General features: G+C 39.9%; 1 protein-coding gene across 10 annotated transcripts in view; it reads left to right on the top strand.

The window, feature by feature from the left end:
• Nucleotides 1-20,194, top strand: part of USP3 (ubiquitin specific peptidase 3) — a 102,377-nt gene that overhangs the window by 49,337 nt on the left and 32,846 nt on the right. For all 10 annotated transcript variants that reach the window (NM_001434791.1, NM_001434793.1, NM_001434792.1 and 7 more), the window contains 7 exons: nucleotides 3,299-3,380; nucleotides 4,339-4,421; nucleotides 5,637-5,750; nucleotides 8,293-8,406; nucleotides 15,833-15,979; nucleotides 19,239-19,345; nucleotides 19,523-19,603. In NM_001434791.1, the coding sequence (NP_001421720.1) occupies nucleotides 3,299-3,380; nucleotides 4,339-4,421; nucleotides 5,637-5,750; nucleotides 8,293-8,406; nucleotides 15,833-15,979; nucleotides 19,239-19,345; nucleotides 19,523-19,603 (728 nt within the window). The remainder of the gene's footprint in view (nucleotides 1-3,298; nucleotides 3,381-4,338; nucleotides 4,422-5,636; nucleotides 5,751-8,292; nucleotides 8,407-15,832; nucleotides 15,980-19,238; nucleotides 19,346-19,522; nucleotides 19,604-20,194) is intronic.

Below are 20,194 nucleotides of genomic sequence, written 5' to 3'. Positions count from 1 at the left end.
CCCACCATCTTATAAGTTTCTCAGTTTATTTTCAAGGAGAGTTTTGCTAGTGCGAGGGAAGGGCAGAAAATGATCCAAAATCATTATAGGGTTACCTGAAATATTAGAAAATCCTTATCAAATGTATTAATGGGGTCTTCTTAGAAGCTCTGAAATTTATGTATAAATTTTAAGGGAAAATAGGTTTAATTATATTATTGTTTCCTTTGCATCTATATGATAGCAGAAGATCCTAGTTTCTTCTTTTTCTTTTTTGTTAGGACCAGTATTTATCACTTGAAAGTATAGGAAGCTGTGAAATGCTTTGTCATCATAAAGAAATTAAACTACTGTGAATAGTTTTTTGTTTTTTGTTTTTTTTTTTTGCTGAAGCCAAATAGGTTAGTCAGATACAATTCACTGAGCCCAAATCCAAGCAGTAAACAGAAGGCCCAGTGGCAGTGTCTTTGGTGGTGCAGTGGGTGGAAGCAGGGTCCTGGAATGATTGCTGACTCAGGTGAAATCTGTGTAACTCTCCCCATCATCAGGCGCCATCTAATTTATTGTGACAGTTGATCTATAAATGGCATTGTGAGAACATGCCAGGAGTGGGAGGCCTTTAGCAAACTTACATGTAAAGCCAGTGGGGTATTTTTACATTGTGTGGTGATAGAGAATGACCTGAGTTCTCTAAGTTAAACACTGTCTAGCTGTGGTTAACCAAAGTCTCTCTGCATGTTTCTGACTAAATATAGATTATAAGCTGAAAAGGGAGGAAATGATTTCCTTAAAATGTAAACTAATTAGAACACTTTGGATTTAAGGACGTTTTGGCTTGTCCTGTTGGGGCACCTCACTTTTTCAGAGTGCTTCCTCCCTTCTCTTAATCTGAACAGAGCAGCAGGAGCCCTGTCTAGGCCACACAGCTGTAGACACACAGATCTAGACTATGGAGTTTAGTCTGAAATTGTCACAGTTAACTGTGAAGTAGGAGATTCCTGCAGTAGTTTTTGTAACATCACTCTCTGGTGTGATGACATCATTGTAAAGATGTTAGTAACCTGATTCTTTGTTATAGAAGGAGGTAGCCCCCAAATTATTTCTCCTTGCCACCTAGAGTTTTCTCTTAAGAAAAGACTGTCATCTCAATGACAGATTCATCAGAACTAAGTCAGAAGGTGAACAAGACTTTGAAGAACCTGCATGCTTTTATATAAGCGGCTTTCCAATCTTTTATTTCCAATGACCACTTCATTAGGTAAAAGGTAACACAGACTGCTTTATCTTCACTTCTCCTTGGCCCCACTGAAAAATGTACCTTGCAACCCTTCTTCTGTGTAGATAAACAGTATCTAAGTTTATTTTGATGTTTCTCAAACATAACCTTGAGTCTGTGCTGGAAGCTACAATGGAATATCAATGACTGCATCTCAGCCTGGATGCAGACTCAGACGGATGCATCAGCTGTCCAGCATGTCTCTAGAGCAGCACTGTGCACCAGAAACCTAGTATAATCACACTGTGTAGCCACTGGCCATGTGTGCCTGTGGAGCACTTGAAAATGAGCCAGCATGATGAGGAACTGGATTCTATGTTTTATTTAAGTTGAATTAATTTAAATTTACTAGCCACATGTCAGAGAAGGCAATGGCACCCCACTCCAGTACTCTTGCCTGGAAAATCCCATGGATGGAGGAGCATGGTGGGCTGCAGTCCATGGGGTCGCTAAGAGTTAGACACGACTGAGCGACTTCACTTTCCCTTTTCACTTTCATGCACTGGAGAAGGAAATGGCAACCCACTCCAGTGTTCTTGCCTGGAGAATCCCAGGGACGGGGGAGCCTGGTGGGCTGCTGTCTATGGGGTCACACAGAGTCGGACACAACTGAAGCCACCTAGCAGCAGCAGCAGCAGCCACATGTAGTGAGCGGCTTAAATAGCATGGATCTAAAGGATTCTGCCATTATGAGAATCACCAATGGTAAAATTTAATAACATATTTTAGAAAGCTAAAGGCTTTATTTGTATAAGTTGAATAAAAGTTAGCTATAGGCATTGTCACTGTGTTTGTGACTCAACTTCTTTCCTCACAGAATTTGTAAAGGAATAACTTGACATTATACTACATATGGGCTTGCCTTATGGCTCAGCTGGTGAAGAATCTGCCTGCAACATGGGAGACCTGGGTTGGGAAGATCCCCTGGAGAAGGGAAAGGCTACCCACTCCAGTATTCCGGCCTGTAGAATTCCACAGGCTGTATAGTCCTTGGGGTCGCAAAGAGTCTGACGTGACTGAGCTACTTTCACTTCCAAGGCACTTTCTCTTTCATACTCCGTGTGGGGTTGATCGCTTCTTACTTGTCATCAGTGTATGAGAGGCATGTACAGTTCTGAAGACGTTTTTCCTAAGAATATTTTTAGATGTGAAGCAGCTGACTGTCACTAGATCTATTGCTGTCAAGGCAGTTCATGTGGAAATTCTGGAAAGAAAAACAATCACATATTTTCTTTGGATTAACCTGATAATTTTGGAAGATGGAAAAGGGTTGGTAGACTTAAAAGTCTGTGTTGTTTAATAATAGTAACTTATACTTCCTTTGGATTAGTTCCCTGATACATCATTTTAAAGTGACCCTTTGAAGATGGGAATTACTTTCTGATAAATTTCAAATAAAATTTGTCTTTCATTGTGAAAATTTTAAATAATTTTAATTCAGAATTTATGCTGTTTAGGATCTGTTTTACAACATGCTTCATAGCATAGGTTAATCAAAGGACTTGGTGTATGCCTGTGTACCTCTAATGTATTTATCATTCTACAGTCTCAGATTATGTGATCATCTGTTACAACATACGAACAAAAGAGGATACCTTTACCAAAATTAAGAAAGAAATAGAGTATTTGAGAGTTGATGTTAAATGTCAGAATAATCATGTCAGACCAGGGTTTCCCTTTTTTCTGTGGTGTGTGTATTCTCTTGTTTGGAGATTCACCATCGGTAGACAGAGTGGTGGAGGAGAGGGACCGTCTCAGAGACCACATCTACCTGGCCAGCTTCTCTGGGAAGTGCCCAGAGGTGGCAGATTCTAGTCCCACCCTGCTGGAGGAGCAGTGGGCATTTCCAGGGGAAGTGGAACTCCTTGGTACTTGAAGTACTGGTGGGCCACAGCAGCCTCATGGGTCCCTCCCTGGCCTGGCTACTCAGTCAACCAGGGCTGTACCCTCAAAGCTTAGCATGGCCACCTTTGCTGTCTGTCCTGCGGGTGGTGTGTATGTAGGAATGTCTTTTTGATTGTCTGTCTGTTTGTGTTTTAATAGCTCAGCTTTCACAGCTGACAGGCATAGGAAAAGAAAACTTTTGGAAAACTCATCACTGAACAGCAAGTTACTAAAAGTAAATGTAAGTAATTAAAATTTATTCAAATACAAGAATTGGTTGAGGTCTAGTCACTGATTACAACTCTTAACATTAGTGTTACCCCCTTATGAACTTTTCTAAACGTATGTCTTGTATTTGGAATATTTCACAAAGTGTTTGCCACTGGTACTGACGACTCTCGATGTGACTAATGCCTCGGCGAGTCTGTCAGTGCCTGCCTTCCATCAGGATTACCACCATGCTCCAGTGCCTTAGTGAGCATTTGTTCTCAAGGCCTCCTCGCGTACCTTGTTACCCTTTTGCATAGGGTCTCAGAGATCCTTGCTTCCTTCTGGTAAAGGTCCCTACTGCAGATTCTGTGGGTCTGAAGTTCTGGTAAGTTTTGTTCCTTAGTTATATTTTTTCCACTTTGTAGTAGCTTTAGTAGTCTTCTGAAGGTGTGAGGGCTTCCCAAGTGGCTCAGTGGTAAAGAATACACCTGCTAATACAGGACGTTCGGGTTTGATTCCTGGGTCAGGAACAATCCCTGAAGAAGGAAATGGCAACCCACTCCAATATTCTTGCCTGGAGAATCCCATGGATAGAGGATCCTGGTAGTCTACAGTCCATGGGTTCACAAAAGAGTCAGACACGACTTAGTCACTAAATAACAACAATAATAAAGGCATGAAGTCTTAAACTTATTTCTTTTAAGGACCTTCCTGGTTTTTACATCATGTACTCCATAGTACTTATTAAAGCTGATTTCCTATTAAGTTTCCATTTAGAACAGTCCTAGGATCAGAAACAGCCTTCTAAAAATATCCAGACACTTATACAGAGAGTAGAAAGAGAATTTGAAATATTCATTGGACTGAAAAGGATTGATTCCAACCTGGCTTGATGCTAGAGTTTCAAATACAGGCCTTTGCCCTTTGATGTCTGAAACAGTTGGCCTTCTCTCGGCATCACTGAGGGCGCCTCCCGTTCCGTTTTCCAGGGCAGCACCACTGCCATTTGTGCCACGGGCCTTCGGAATTTGGGGAACACGTGTTTCATGAACGCCATCCTTCAGTCGCTCAGGTAATGTTACAGTCAGACCTCAACTATCTAATGTTAGTTTCTGGTGGAATGCTTAAGAGCAAAGGCTCCACGTTCAGGTTCTGTCTCTGGCCCTGACTCTAGCCTGGTAACCTGGGGAAAAGTTACCTCAGTTCCCGGTACCTTGGTTTTCTCATCAGTGAAATGGGGATAATAGTCTGCCTCACAGAGTAGCTGGGAAGATAGTGTATAATTTACATAAAGTGCTTAGAGCAGTGCTTGGCAGTAAATAACTGTTAGCAGTTATTATTTAGTTCCTGTCACTTCTTAAATAGGCTTGACCACAGGCCAGCAAACTTCTGAAAAAGGCCAGATTAAATAAATATTTTTAATTTTTGCATGCCACATCCAGGCCCTCCACATATTTTCCTCCTCCTTTCAGTACTTCCCTCCCTTTTACACAACTCTTTAAAAATACAAAACTCACTTTAAAAATGGAAAAGCTCACTGGTCCAGGGCCAGATTTGTCCTGTGGGCCACAGTTCACGGACCCCTGGGCTGTAAGGAACCTTGTTCAGAGAACTCAGTTCAGTCATTAGTTGAGTCTTAAGTATGGTCATTAGATCAGATGTTTAGAGGATCCTCAATGTGTAGGATGAGCAGTGAAAAATAAAACAGGCAACAAGGCTGACCTAAGTTATCTAGAAGAGATTATTTAGAAAGTTGTGTACTTTCAGATTCTAATGTGGTGTCAAAGACCAGAATAAATTATTTTCCCAGGGCCAGAAGCCACATGTGCTCTCTCCTTAAAGGGACTGGCTCTCAGCTTTTCTTACTTGAATAAGAAATTCTAGTTGCTACTGAATTCTCCTTGTTACTCTGTATAGTATATTCAAACAATATGGTTGCTCTCATAGTTTGCTTCTGCTGGAGGAAATTATTGAACACCTGGAAACAAAAGCCCTGAAAAGAAAGAAAGGGTGATAATCTCTGAATGGGAAGGGGGATTGAGGATTTTGGGAACAGAGAGTTTGCTTTAAGGTTGTTCTTTATTTTTGCAAAGTCACTTACTTGTATTGTTTTCTGGGAACAAAAGAGGAATCTTAATAAAGAAACATGATGTAAGAGATTCCATTGAATACCACTTTAATGAGAAATAGATCACATTTTCAGAATCCATATGTGAGTCTCATAGTACTTTCTTTACAGGTCCTAGGACATTTAAAAAATTATTTTCTTTCCTTCCTTTTAAAATAGTAACATTGAGCAGTTTTGCTGTTATTTCAAAGAACTGCCTGCTGTGGAATTACGGAATGGGAAGACAGCAGGACGGCGAACGTACCACACCAGGAGCCAGGGGGAAAACAACGTGTGAGTCTCAGAATATGTCCTTTCTGGCTTTGAGCTACAGAACAAATGACTCTTACTGGTGATTTCCATTGTGTTATGTGAGTAAATAGGCACGTGCATTTAAAAAGAAACTCGTAACAGTTGTGTTTCAGTATTTATCTGGCAATCTTAGTAATTGTCAGAATTCGTTTATTTCTATTTACCTAGCAGGCAGGATAAATTCAGCACTCTACTTTTGGAGTCTGTGGATTGGGGCATTCTAAAATTGATGTCTGTGAATGAAGCACAGTTCTAGTTACAGAGCAGCATGAATGTCATTAGTCTTTGTGAATTAATTTATGTGATAGGGTTAGGTAAACCTGTCTTGAATAATTAATTTGCAGTTATCAAATTCATTATGGGGCAATACAGTCACTTGTTAGTTGATGTGGGAGGAGGAAGTGACAAGTGATTATTGAGAACCAAAACAATATGTATTCAAATTCAAACCATGTTCTCTTGGGGTTCTGAAGGTGTGTCATCTTATCATGGTTGTAAGAGGCATCTTAAGGTTACTGAAATGAGGCTATAACAATGTAATGTTTTCCCTGTCTGCCCATCCCTGCTCCCACACACCCCATCCCCACACATTCTGAAAAGCCATGCATAATCTAGTACTTACAGTCTGACACTGTTCTCTGCCTGGCTGAGGGAGAATAGCATAGACTGTGTTCAAATGGTGTGCACGGTAGAACATGCAGTGAAGCCAGGCATTGGCGCAGGGAGGGCATGATGTCACGAGGAGTGTAGTCCTAAGAGTCTGCTTCGGCAGCAGCATGCAGAATGAGCTAGAACATGCCTGCCTTCAAGGAGGCTTCACACTTGATAGTAATTGGTTAGAGGGAATAGCAGTGAGATGAAGAGAAAAAAATACATGTGCACAAAAGGGAAGAATTAGTAGTACTTGATGCATTAGTGGGATTTAGGGTTTAGTTACAAATTACAGAAATTGCCTCTGGCCATTTTATGCAGAAAAGGAATTTATTGAAGGTCTTTGGTGAACTTAATTACCAGATGGGTGGAAAATCAGGTCTAGAGTCCAGGCATCCATAAAGTTGTCCTTATTAGGACCACTGGCCATGCCCCGCCCAAGTTTTCCCACTGCCAGCACTGCTGGAGTTGGTGCCGGGTGGAAGCTGCTACTATGGCTCCCCCCATCTCCCCCGCACCTGCCCCCATGCTCCTGAAGCTGCTCGTTGCCACCTGAAATGACTTGGCACTGTCACAGCTCTTTTCTAATTCCTGCTTCAAATAGGCATACCAAGGCCATGTACCTGTGGGAGGGAGTGGGGCGAGAGCTGAGGAGCAAGTATTTCGTGTTTTCAGCTTCCATAGTGGGAGGCAGCCTTGGACTCTCACAAGACTCTTAAGATGGAGTTCCTCAAGCACAGGATGAGGATTTAGGTACTAGGAAGTAGAAAACATAATTTTTATCTCAGGAACCTGTTGGGTAACAGGGGTTGAGAAAGAAGGTGGTGAGATTCTCTGTGGTATCAACCAGGTGTCTATGAGGATGGTAGCTGTATTGACACATAGTCATTGCAGTTGAGGAGGTGTTTAAGATTACCTTTGTGCATAGAAACCCGAAACTAATGGTGACTTAAGCACCCCTGGTTTATTTTCTTATGTAAAAGTTGGAGCTTGCCCATCTAGCTTCGTTTCTTGGACTCACTGGGCTCACCTGATGCCCTGTCCACCAGCCCTGGGTGTGGCTTTCGCCTACATTGTCTGCAGTGCTGCTGGGGAGCCACCGTTCAACCTCATTCTAGCTGGAAGGCAGAAAGGAGGAGCGAAGAAGGACCACTCTTTCTCTTTAAGGGGATTTGTCAGAAGTTGGACACACTCAGAATTTTTTATTCCATGCACTCATGTGCCAAGAAAAAGGTGGCAGTTGTATTCCTGTGGGAGGAGTGAGTGGAGCCCGGGCGGCCGTAGGGAGAGTGCAGGGAGCAGGTTTAGGACACGCTGGGTGAGAAGAGACAGAGGATGCCCCGTAGGAAGTTCCTGCTGGGACCTGGAGACACCCGGATAAAAGCAGTCGTGCGAAAAATGTGGATTTCAGATTTGGATTTGAGAGTCACTAGGACAGACGTGAGTTTTGAAGCTCTGCGATCAGATTAACTCTCTGCAGCAGAGATGAGCAGACAGTCCCGAACAAGTCTGAGAAGTGCTCCTAGTGAGGGCCAGGTGGACAAGAGATTCTTAACCTGTTTACATGCTTTAAAATATGCATCAGTAAGTAATTCGGTCTGTAACTTATCCATTGCTTTGTTTTACAAATATGATGGTACACGTATGATGGCCTACTCAAGAGGTCACCATATAATTAAAAACTAGTTCTGTCAAGTAGTTACCGCTTTTTCTCTGGGTTTTTGAGATGTTGTTAACTGTCAGATTTAGTTCAGAAGAGACCAAATTTTTTATGTTTTCATATTTTATTTGTTTCGACAGTTCAGCATTGTGTACTAAAACACCAGCCTCTCGCGAATGCTGCAGGGTCTCATCATCCCTTCTTCTCGTCTAGGTCTTTGGTGGAAGAGTTTAGGAAGACACTCTGTGCTTTATGGCAAGGTAGCCAGACTGCATTTAGCCCGGAGTCCTTATTTTATGTTGTTTGGAAGATTATGCCCAATTTTAGGTAAGTAATATTTAATGAAGGATATTTAAAACATTAATATTAGTCTTTACATTGTTCCTGAAACAGTTTCCAACAAGTGGTATTCTCAGTAATGAAGACTGTTTTGTTTTTTAAGGAGAAGATAAGTTGGATATATCCTACTAGACAATGTGTTTAAATAATAGACCTTAGAAATGTCTTTAACAGAAAGCAGGGCATTTTGTTGTTATAAAAACAAAGACCTTATAAATAACTTAATGCTCTAGAAAAACATACTGGACAAAATTTCCTTGATTCTTTTAAAATCTTATAAACAGTAATTATCATCATATACTGTCTTATTTGAGCTAAAAAAAAAAAATCCAAATGTAATCAGTAGAAAACCATGGTACTGTATTCCAGACTGTAGTTAAGTCCATAAGATTCATTTTTCAGACAGTAACAAAATGAACAGATCATCTCTTTACATGGCTGCAGAGTCACTGAGTTTTCCATGTTGTTTATCTAGTCTCGCTTGAGAGGGAAATGCCCTGCTGTCAGAAAAGCCCCTCTTCTCCTAGGCTCATCAGCCCTGTAGCAAGCGGCACATTTGAAGCACTGCAGGTGTTTGACAACAGCCTTTGCCACCTTCTGCTGATTTGATCTTTCTGAAGCACATCATGGTTCTTACTAGTCATGATTCTGGCATCTAATATATGCTTCTCTCCTTTTTTAAAGCCAGCATGGTGTAGTAAACCTTAGCAATATATCTTCCTTGATTGTCTCAGAGTGGTTCAGATCTATGGGTAGTGTGGAGAAGTGTCTGAAGGGTAATAGGACTGTAATTTGTTGCCTTCCTGAAGAGTGTGGCCTTGAGGATCGGATGTAATTGACTATTGTTAACCCTGGTCTTTGTTTTGAAGGAAATTTCTTTTATATTTCATGTTATTTAATCTCTTCTTAGGAAGGAATATCTTGTAAGAATTTTAGAATTATCTGACTCTAAATAGGAAAGGTAGAAATGATTAAGTTATTGCTAATCACTGGTAGAAATTTCTATCAATCACCTAGTTAGACAATTTTATTTTCTTGGGCTCCAGAATCACTGCAGGTGGTGACTGCAGCCATGAAATTAAAAGATGCTTGTTGGAAGAAAAGCTGTGACTAACCTAGATAGCATATTAAAAAGCAGAGACATTACTTTGCCAACAAAGGTCTGTCTATTCAAGGCTGTGGTTTTTCCAGTAGTCATATATGGATGTGAGAGTTGGACCATAAAGAAAGCTGAGAGCTGAAGAATTGATGCTTTTGAACTGTGCTGTTGAAGAAGACTCAGGAGCCCCTTGGACTGCAAGGAGATCCAACCAGTCCATCCTAAAGGAAATCAGTCCCGAATTCATTGGAAGGACTGATGCTGAAGCCGAAGCTCCAATACTTTGGCCACCTGATGTGAAGAACTGACTCATTGGAAAAAACCCTGATGCTGGGAAAGACTGAAGGCAGGAGGAGAGGGGGACGACAGAGGAGAGGGGGACGACAGAGGATGAGATGGTTGGATGGCATCACCAACTCAATGGGACATGAGTTTGAGTAAGCTCCAGGAGTTGGTGATGGACAGGGAAGCCTGGCATGCCATGGGGTTGCAAAGAGTCAGACACGACTGAGCGCCTGAACTGACCTAGTTGGACTCTTGATAGGGATTTAATCCTTGTGTTTTGTTACCAGATAAAAAGTGCTTCCATTTGTTGAATATCTGTTATGTGCCAAGCACTTTGGGTATTTTGTATCTGATTTTCATTAAGAAACACAACAGATTCCCATCAAGTTAGGAAGCGTTGCTGTTGTTCAGTCGCTAAATCATGTCCAACTCTCTGCATCCCCTTAAACTGCAGCACGCCAGGCCTCCCTGCCCTTCGCTATCTCCCATGAACTTTGCCCAAGTTCATGTCCATTGAATCGGTAATGGACTTGATTCAATGGACTAGCCATGATTCAATTGGCTACCTAACCATCTCATCCTCTGCCACTCTCTTCTCCTTTTTTGCCTTCAATCTTTCCCAGCATCTGAGTCTTTTTCCAGTGAATTGGCTGTTCGTATCAGGTGGCCAAAGTATTGAAGCTTCAGCATCAGTCCTTCCAATGAGTATTCAGGGCTGATTTCCTTTAAGAATTACTGGTTTGATCTTCTTGCTGTCCAAGGGACTCTCAAGAGTCTTCTCCAACACCACAGTTCAAAAGCATCAATTCTTTAGCCCTCAGCCTTCTTAATGGGCTGACTCTCACATCCCTCCATGACTACTGGAAAAATCATAGCTTTGATTATTTGGACCTTTGTCGGCAAAGTGGTATCTTTGCTTTTTTAATACTCTGTCTAGGTTTGTCATAGCTTTCTTTTCAAGGAGCAAGGGTCTTCTAATTTCATGGCTGCAGTTATTATCCACAGGAAGTGTTAGCTTCATTTTAAAGATGATGAAACTTCGACAGAGAGCAGTTCAGTGTTACACATCTAGTAGGTGTTAGGACCAGAATGAGAACCCAGGTCTTTATGGCGCTGGTCAGTGACAGATGTGTTCACAGTAGACTTGTAGTAACTTGTCCGCATGCCCAAGTGAGGCCTGCCAGCTGTCTCTGTACTCTTCTGCTTGGACTGCATGGTGACTCAGTTCCCTCATTTGATTCTGCTTTTCATCTAAATCTGCCCATTACTTCTACCAGTGTATTCGTTCTAGCTGTGAGCATGAGTTAGTTTTTAGCTACTTAATTTTACACATTCTGTTATTCCTACCGATGAAAGAAAAGAACTGGAAAAGCTGACCAGGTTGAGAAATTTGGATGGCGTTGCTGGAGTGATTCCTGTAAAACATGGCCTCTTAGATCTCTCTAATGACTGAGCAACTGGGCAGAATAAGATGTCTCTGTGTTCTTAGCAGGGCTTTCTCTTTGTTCTGTAATAATTCAGATTGTTCCCCACTTTCGTGTTGTCGTTCAGTCACCAAGTCGTGTCTTACTCTCTGTGACCTCAAGGATTGTAGCCCACCAGGCTCCTCTGTCCATGGGATTTTTCAGGCAAGAATACTGGAGTGGGTTTCTCAAAGAATAATTTTCTCTTGGTTAGACCTAGATCTTGAGATTGTATCACGGATAAAGTTTTAGTGCAGGGTCACTGCCCAATGCCCAGGTGTAAGGCTGTGAGGTAGGGTTTTCTTCTTATAATTGTTACTCCTATTACGTGTATAGGGCTTCTTTGGTGGCTCAGTCGGTAAAGAATCCTCCTGCAGTGTAGGAGACCTGGTTTGATCCCTGGGTCAGGAAGATCCCCTGGAGGAGGAAATGGCAACCGACTTCAGGATGCTTACCTGGAAAATCCCATGGACAGAGAAGCTTGGCAGGCTGTAATCTATGAGGTCACAGAAGAGTTGAACATGACTTAGTGACTAAACCACCACTACCTATTATGTATACAGGGTAACATTCTTACAACATGCCAAAGTGGAAATGAAGTGAGTCTTGAATTATGTTTTTATTGTAGTTATAATCCCAAAGTAAAATTTTTTATAGTTTAGAAAGCCCATTTTCCTTGGTTAATAGATGTCAATATCCAGAGAGTTTGATCCCTTGAAAACAACTTTCATCTCATTGTATGTCTCCATCAGAGCTCATGGGCAACACATCACAGGTGTGTGGCCCTTGAGCAGTAATATTTTGAAAGAAATCTTTTCTGAGCAGTAAGTGTCAACAGTGGGTTTAAAATATTCAGTAAACAATGTTGTAAACAGATGTGCTACATCCAGGCTTTGTGGCTCCATTTATAGAGCAGAGTAGACTGAGTATTATTCTTAATGGCTTTAGGATTTTCAGAATGGTAAATGAGCACTGGCTTCAACTTCAAGTCTCCAGCTGCATTAGCCCCTAACAAGAGAGTCACTCTGTCCTTTGAAGCCAGACGTTGACTTCTCTCTTGCCGTGAAAATCCGAGATGACATCATCTTCCAGTATAAAGCTGTTTTGTCAGCATTGAAAATCTGTTGGTTAGTGTAGCCACCTTAACTATTGGTCTTAGCAAGATCTGGATATCTTGCTGCAGGTTCTACGTCAGCAGTTGCTGCTTCACCTTGCACATTTATGTTAGGGAGACGGATTCTTTCTTTAAACCTCGCTTACCAACCTCTGCTAGCTTCAGGCGTTTCTCCTGCAGCTTCCTCACCTCTCTCAGCCTTCCTGGAATGGAGGAGAGTTATTAAGGCTTTGCTCTAAATTAGGCTTTGGCTGAAGGAACTGTTGTGGCTGGTTTGATCTTCTGTCCAGCAATCTCCGTATCGGCAATAGGGTCTCACTTTTTAAAGTAATGGTGTCTTCACTGGGGCAGCACTTTTAAGTTCCTTCAAGAACTTTTCCTTTGCTTTCACAACCTGTCTAACTGGTGCAAGAGGCCTAGCTTTTGGCCTCTCTTGACTTTTGACATATCTTCCTCACTAAGCTTAATCCTTTTAGCTTTTGATTTAAAATGAGAGACTTGTGACTCTTCTGTCAGTTAAACACTTAGAGGCCATTAAGGGTTGTTATGTATCCTAATTTGAATATCATTGTATCTCAGGGAATAGCGAGACGGGAGGGAGGGAGAAAGGCAGGAGCAGCCTGTTGGTGGAGCAGTCAGAACACACACAGCATTTACTAAGTTTGCTGCCTTACATGGTTGTGGCGCCTAAAACAATGGCCAGAGTAACATCAGAGATCACTGACCATTGATCACAGTAACGCATACAATAATAATAATGGAAAGATTTAAAGCATTACAGGAATTACCAAAATGTGAAAGAGACAGAGTGAACAAATGTTGGAAAATGGCCCCAACAGACTTGCCCAAAGCAGGGTTGCCACAGACCTTCGACTTGTAAAAACCACAGTGCCTGCAAAGCACAATAAAGCAAAGTGCAGTAAAACGAGGTACACCTGTATTAATTCTAATCAGGAATTTATCTATTGTATGGGTTTTTTGTTTGTAAACAAAAACATTATTATTTTCATTTTCTAGTATTTTTGTCTCGAAGAAACTCAGCCTTGATTAATGCCTTACACTGGGTAGGAATAGTTAATTGTAACTGCTTTTGGTTTTGCAGATAATTTGGGCAAAATTGTAGTTTATTTTAAATATGAACAGAACCTAAAGCTCTTACGTGTCCTAGATATTTCAGAAGAAGCTTGTTGCAGAGTGATAAAATTTGATTCCGTAGAGGCATATCCTGCTCCGTGCTGGTCTTTGCCATTTTACACGTAATGCAGTGGTCCTTACTGAACAGCGAATGGTCAATAATGCTAGGCACGTGTCACAGTTGTGCATGTTGGAGCCTTGCACAAGTGCTTGTGTGTGCCTGTATTACCTGATGTCCGTTTCATTTGGAATATCTGCTTTTCACTTCAGCAGGCACAAAGCAACGTTTTCTTCATTGGAACCTTTCTTTGTTCTTAAGATGAAGAGACAGTTGCTCTGTGTTCCTGTGTGTTGTGCCTCAGCAGCGCCCCTCATTCAGAATGGAGGCCTTACGATCGTCTAGGCTTTTTATGTTTGCAGTGTGCTAAGATGATTTATCTTTATGATACAGATTTTCTATAGACATTAAAGAGAAAGAGGTAATCTTTATGTAAGGTCACAAACAAGTGAGGATAAGGAACAGTGATAAAACTCGAGCTGCCATTCTTCACATAAGTCAATGAAAGGCTTTATTTAAATGTTTAGAAATGGAATTGTAAATGTCTCTTAAGTTAGAATAAAAAAAAAAAGTCCTAGAAGAAATACGGACTTTTCATTCTCTGGGTAAAGATCACAAATTGTAACAGATGCCTATAATTTACTTTTATGAAACAATGAGTGTTCCATGATGTCATATAGGTCACCAAATGTATTTCTAATGGTAAAGGAAACAGTAGAAAATAATGTATTTTGATAAAAGGAAAGAGAATCATGGTGTGGTTGGAAATGTTCATTAATGTACATTAGGCAGATTATTTTAAGGGATGGATATGTGTTTGATGAAAATGCAAATTGACATAACTACAAGATAAAGGTTTTAATGATCCATTTTAGAAAATGATGATTAGATATTAGGTTATTTTGGTCAGAGAATAAAATGTTTTTATATAGGATAGAATTTCAGATATGACCTGAGATACTGATCTTATCTTTGAGTCATGAAAAAGATGTATATTGAAAGGGTTTAACGTATCTCCTTAGATATATATAAAGGAACTACCAACTTTGAATAGTTTTACTTTTAACTTAAGTTTAACATTTTGTTCATAAGAGTCTTAAATACTTGAACAATATATGTATTACTATTTAGTTACTAGTTTAGAAAAAGTTACAGTGAAATACTGACTTTTGATGTAAATTCCATTGATTAGGCAGATCATTTCCATAATTTATTTCCAGGAGAAATTTTAGGAAAAGGGGGAAAATCTGGTTAAAAGAAATTTTGTTTGTGGAACCACTGCCTAGAAGGGCAGTGAAAATTTTGACTCCAGACCAGGCCAGAAAACTTGTCACTTAGGGCAGAGATTAAAGAGAACCTTCCATGCTGGTAAAAAATGTAGGCAGAAGTCTTTCCTATCCATAATTTTATAAATGTACTTTAGACATCACTGCTGACTTATCTACATAAACCTCTAACCCTTCTAGCTGTACCAGCTTTATTTTGTCAGATTTCATTACTCTGCACTTGTCATTGATCTGTATTAGCATAAGAATTCCATGCAATTTCCTGACTGAATAGAGTATAAGAAATAACCTCAGAATATGTGGCTATACTTATTCAGGTTTTAGGCTAGAGCATAATTGTATATGTGTCAATGCATTTTGAAAATTTTATTTGTTTAAAAAAATGTCCTTTGAATCAGAGATTAGGATGTAAGCATAGAATGTTAGACATCTTTAGCTCTTTAGATAAAATTTTTCTTCCTTTCAGCCAGTGTTTGAAAATTAGTATCTTTTAATCTGAAGATTTTATTTCTTAAACTTTAATAAAACTTTAGACCTAGTTTTCTGGTGCAGGTATGATGTGACGTTTTAACATGTGAGCGTCTCCTAGAGAGGCTGTGTGGGAAACGAGGAGCTTCACAGTCCGTCCAGGAGACAGGGTTGTGGTCCCATCTCTGTTACTGTCCTGCTGTAGGGCTTCAGGCGGGTCAGACAACCCCCTTTTTGCCTCTCAGTGTTCCCCTTAGGTGAGGTCAGTTGAGATCACAGTAAGTCCAATTAGCTCTACTAGTCCATGTTTCCAGAGTTACTTTTAAGAAGTGGAATTCTGTCTTGAAGGTAAATGTTATGTGTAAGACAAGAAGGAAGTGAGGATGAGGGATGAGGGAGCCTCCCTGTGTCCTGAGCGCAGCGTTGCGGCCCTCCTGTCACTTCAGCCTCCAGCGTGTCTGCCTGGGGAGGCAGAGCCACTCAGTGACTGTCTCTGTTTGCTTCAAGGGGCTATCAGCAGCAAGATGCCCATGAGTTCATGCGCTACCTGCTAGACCACCTGCACTTGGAACTCCAGGGTGGTTTCAACGGTATTTCCCGCTCATCAATTCTGCAAGAGAATTCTACTCTGTCTGCAAGTAACAAATGTTGCATGTAAGATTTCATTTCCCTTTGTTCACTAGTCATGAAGGCTTAAAATATTTTGAATGTGTATTTTCCTACAGCTTCATTTTGGACTTAACTTTTCCAAAAATAATTTTATATTTTTAACCTGTTCTTTAATCACACTGAGGCAGTGATAACTTTTCTGAATTTGGGGGGTTTTTTGCCTCTCAATATGAACAAAACAACCTTTTGGGTTGCTTTCCCAAGTACTAATACTCCCAAATAGACATTGAGATCAGAATGTTTATTTTGCTAAGGGAGACATAATCGACTTTTATTTCAGCTTGGATTTTGGTTATTTGTCTCCTTGTGTTCAAATTTTGGGAAAAACTTTATACTTATCTATGCAGGAAATGGACTTTATAAGATGAATTCCCCAAAGAATGGAAGAAAATAATATATAGGGTTGCTGTAGTATTATTGCCTGGCAGTCCATAAATCGGTAGTCTCATAGTTAATCTGATTGAATCAGAGAAGGGCAATTATTATGAATGGCCATACTTCTTAAAATGTTTGGTCCTCAAGGTCCTAGTAGCTATGTTCAAGTTAGAAACAAGTATAGAGGGGGAAGGAACTGTGATCTTGTAGAAATGGCCCTGCTGCTAGCATCAACTCAAACTTAGTATTAAAGAACAAATTCCGCTTTGTATTTTATGTGACGGTATACTCATACACAAAGGACACTGAGCTGGGCTCCAAAAGAAGCCCAGTCCATGTGAAGTGAGCGGGTATCACGTTTTGAGATAGTCACCGGTTGTTCTTTTAGTAACTCCTGAGTTTTCAGTATTAATCCATATCTTTTAATGATATTTTAAATAATAGTAAATTTTAAGTTTCATTAGGAGAAGGAAATGGCCACCCACTCCAGTGTTCTTGCCTGGAGAATCCCAGGGACGGGGGAGCCTGGTGGGCTGCCGTCTATGGGGTCGCACAGAGTCAGACACGACTGAAGTGACTTAGCAGCAGCAGTGAGTTAGGAACATAAAAGTGAAAGCTGCTCACTCGTGTCTGACTCTTTGTGACCCTGTGGACTATACAGTCCATGGAATTCTCCAGGCTAGAATATTGGAGTGGGTAGCTATTCCCCTCTGAGATATTAAAAACTCAGGCTTCTTTATATTTCCTTAAATTCATGGAGGATGCATTTCAGGATCTAAGGATGAGACTTGCTAAAACTGCCAAAAAAAAAAAAATCAACAAAAAAGGTCTCTTATATTTGTGTTTATTCGTATAAACACATCAATCCCTACTGAAGGTGGGGGCAAGGATGGTAGAAATAAATAGCAGGTGGGTTATTTTTAATATATAGAAAATTATTAGTCTAAGTATAAAGGACCTTCTCAGCATAACAGCCTGTCCAAGTAGCTAATATTTACACTTTTCCTGGTGTGCAGTTATGATAGAAGTGATTTTGAAATGACTTGTGAATCTTGTTTTAAAATAGCCAAGACTAGTATCTTTTTTTCAGAGGAAGAAATTGTAAAGGAAGAAGTACATTGAGTTTAAATGTACTGCTTTTTAATAAAGCAGTTTCCATTTTAATTAAAGGCAGCAGATTATGTGAATATCAGTATGAAAGGATCAATTTTAAACCCTTTATTTTCAGTAGATTTTTTGGGGGTATATCGTTTGTAATACTAAAGTCATGTATCTTATGAACAACTTAAAAAGCTACAGTGTATTTCTTTTAGCAGTACAGAAGGAAGCCCTTTCAAAGAAAAGGAAGCAGAACTTTTAAAATAATAGGTTTGCTTGGGTAGGTTTTTTCTGTCTCATCATTGCAGTAGGTTTCATTTGGAGCGACTCAAAGTATGGTTCAGTGTGTTAGGAATACTATTGACTGCAAGTGACAGAAACCGCCTCAAATTACTGTTAGTAAAAAAGAGCAATATACTGGCTCAGATAACTGCATAAGTGTGCAAAAGTTAACATTTGTGTTCACTGTAGTGCTATTAATGAAAGCACACAATTAAATAACCTCTGTACCATTAATAATTTCATTTCATTTTTTTATATTCTGATTTATCTTTATTTGTTCTGTTGACAGTTTTATGTGGGTTCCTGTGGTTGCAGTGAAACCTGGAGCCATTTGGGATTTTAAATATTTTTTACTTAAGTATATACCCATCAATACTATATTGTTAAGAGAAGGAGCATAGTGTTCAGAGAAGGTGCTCAGGTCAGGCCAGCTGTGTGAACTTGGGCCAAGTTATTTAACCTTTGAACCTCAGCTTCCTTGTCTGTAAAATGGGGATAATCTTCTCTACCTCAGAGTTGTTGTGAGGATTAGTTTAGCACATGGAAAGTATTTAGAATGGAGCCTGGCACCTAAGTACATAAGTGCTTGCTAATCATTCTGTCACTGATGCACCTTGTCAGCTGTTACCATCCAAACCGTGGCACAGCGCGCCTGCCACAGAGCGAGGTACACGTCCAAGGTGTATACTTAGGGAAGAGAAGACAGCAGAAGGCAGGTGCGACCCTGCTACTCAGATCAAAGATGCTTACTCAGAGGGCTTTCTTTTTGGTAAGCACTTGTCTAAAAAAGCATTGTATGTATATTCTCATTTCCTCATCACCAGGCTTCTAAGGTAGATGGATGTTACTCCTGTTTTACATTTGATGAAGCTGAGGCACACATAGGTTAAGTAACAGTAGGACAGTTGGTGTCTTATTGTTCTTACAGTGCTGTACACATTTTTGATCTCTACAAGGGAATTATATTGTTTAAGTGTTTGTGAAATCACCTCTCTACCAGTGATGACTAAGTATGTGTTAAATTTGTTTACCTCATTTTCCCCAAATGTGAACATCTAAAAAAAAAATCTTAAACTATCTTTGATGAAGGTTGTTGTTCAACGTAACATAATTTAGAGAGATCCCCATATGATGAGAAATCTTGCAAAGGATCTAATATACGGGGGTTTCCTGTTCCTGAGGGGTATATTTGAGGGAAAAGGGGTCCTCTTGCTCTGAGTACAAGTATGTATGTGATCTATTAGTAATGGCAAATGTTCAGTGTTAGTAACTTCTATATTATAGAAAGTAGTGGCATTGGGAGAGGGGTCGGAAGAAGGCCAGTGGCTTAAACCTTTTATTTGGTATACATCTATTTAGCTTTTAAGCTTTTGTGTTATTCTGTAATTTAAATTATATATCCCCCAAAGGGAGTGGGGAGTGACCTAGAGGAGCTTTTACATATATTTTAGTGTTTTACTGAGATATTTTCCTATGTGATTTTCTTTAGAAATGGAGCATCTACGGTTGTCACAGCTATATTCGGAGGCATTCTCCAAAATGAAGTTAACTGTCTCATATGTGGGACAGAATCTAGAAAGTTTGATCCATTCCTAGGTAAGACATATTTGGCATGTGATGATATGATACTGTATTAAAATAATAACTGCAATGTTTCCTTTGAAAGCTAAGACAGTAAAGAGATAAATCCTTAAAAATACATCATTTTTGGAAATTATTTTTTGTGTGGTTATATATTCCTTTAACAGTTCTGTTTTCCTATTTCCTTTTAAGACCTTTCATTAGATATTCCAAGTCAGTTCAGAAATAAGCGCTCTAAGAATCAAGAAAATGGACCAACTTGTTCATTACGAGGTAAAGATACTTTAATGTTCTGGAATTTCTTCCCCTACCCTGAAATAGCTGAATAATACATATATAAGCTTCAGCTAGAAGTGCTGTGTTGTTGATTGTTGTAATGAATTTGTGCTATAACTTAAGTCAAACTTGAATGTCTCTTCCTGTCCAAAAAAATTTGTTTAGCAAGAATACCTGCCAGAGGTATTGACCTGCTGTCAAGTGTACAATATTTCTTACCTTTCTGTTTTTATTTTGTATTGGCATGTAGTCGATTAATAATGTTGTGATAGTTTCAGGTGGGCAGCAAAGGGACGCAGCCATGCATACATGCATATGTATCCATTCTGCTCTAGACTCTTCTGTCTTCTTTTTAATAATTGTAAATCTAGCACAAAACTGTCTTCTGATCTAATGAAATAGAGTTTATTCTATGGCTGTTCCCCTAGTATCCAGAGGGAGAAAGAACCTCAGAAAAACTTTATAAATTGTGGTGTCATTTACTCTTTTGTATGACTGGTAATTTGAGAGCTCTCGATGATGACAACTGTTGGCTAAGCCTGAGGCCTTGCTTTTAATTGGAAAATTAAAATTCACATTTAAGAGATT

The sequence above is a fragment of the Bos taurus genome, chromosome 10, assembly GCF_002263795.3.
Source record: "Bos taurus isolate L1 Dominette 01449 registration number 42190680 breed Hereford chromosome 10, ARS-UCD2.0, whole genome shotgun sequence".
NCBI lineage: Eukaryota > Metazoa > Chordata > Mammalia > Artiodactyla > Bovidae > Bos > Bos taurus.
This window is presented reverse-complemented; position numbering and strand designations above follow the sequence as displayed.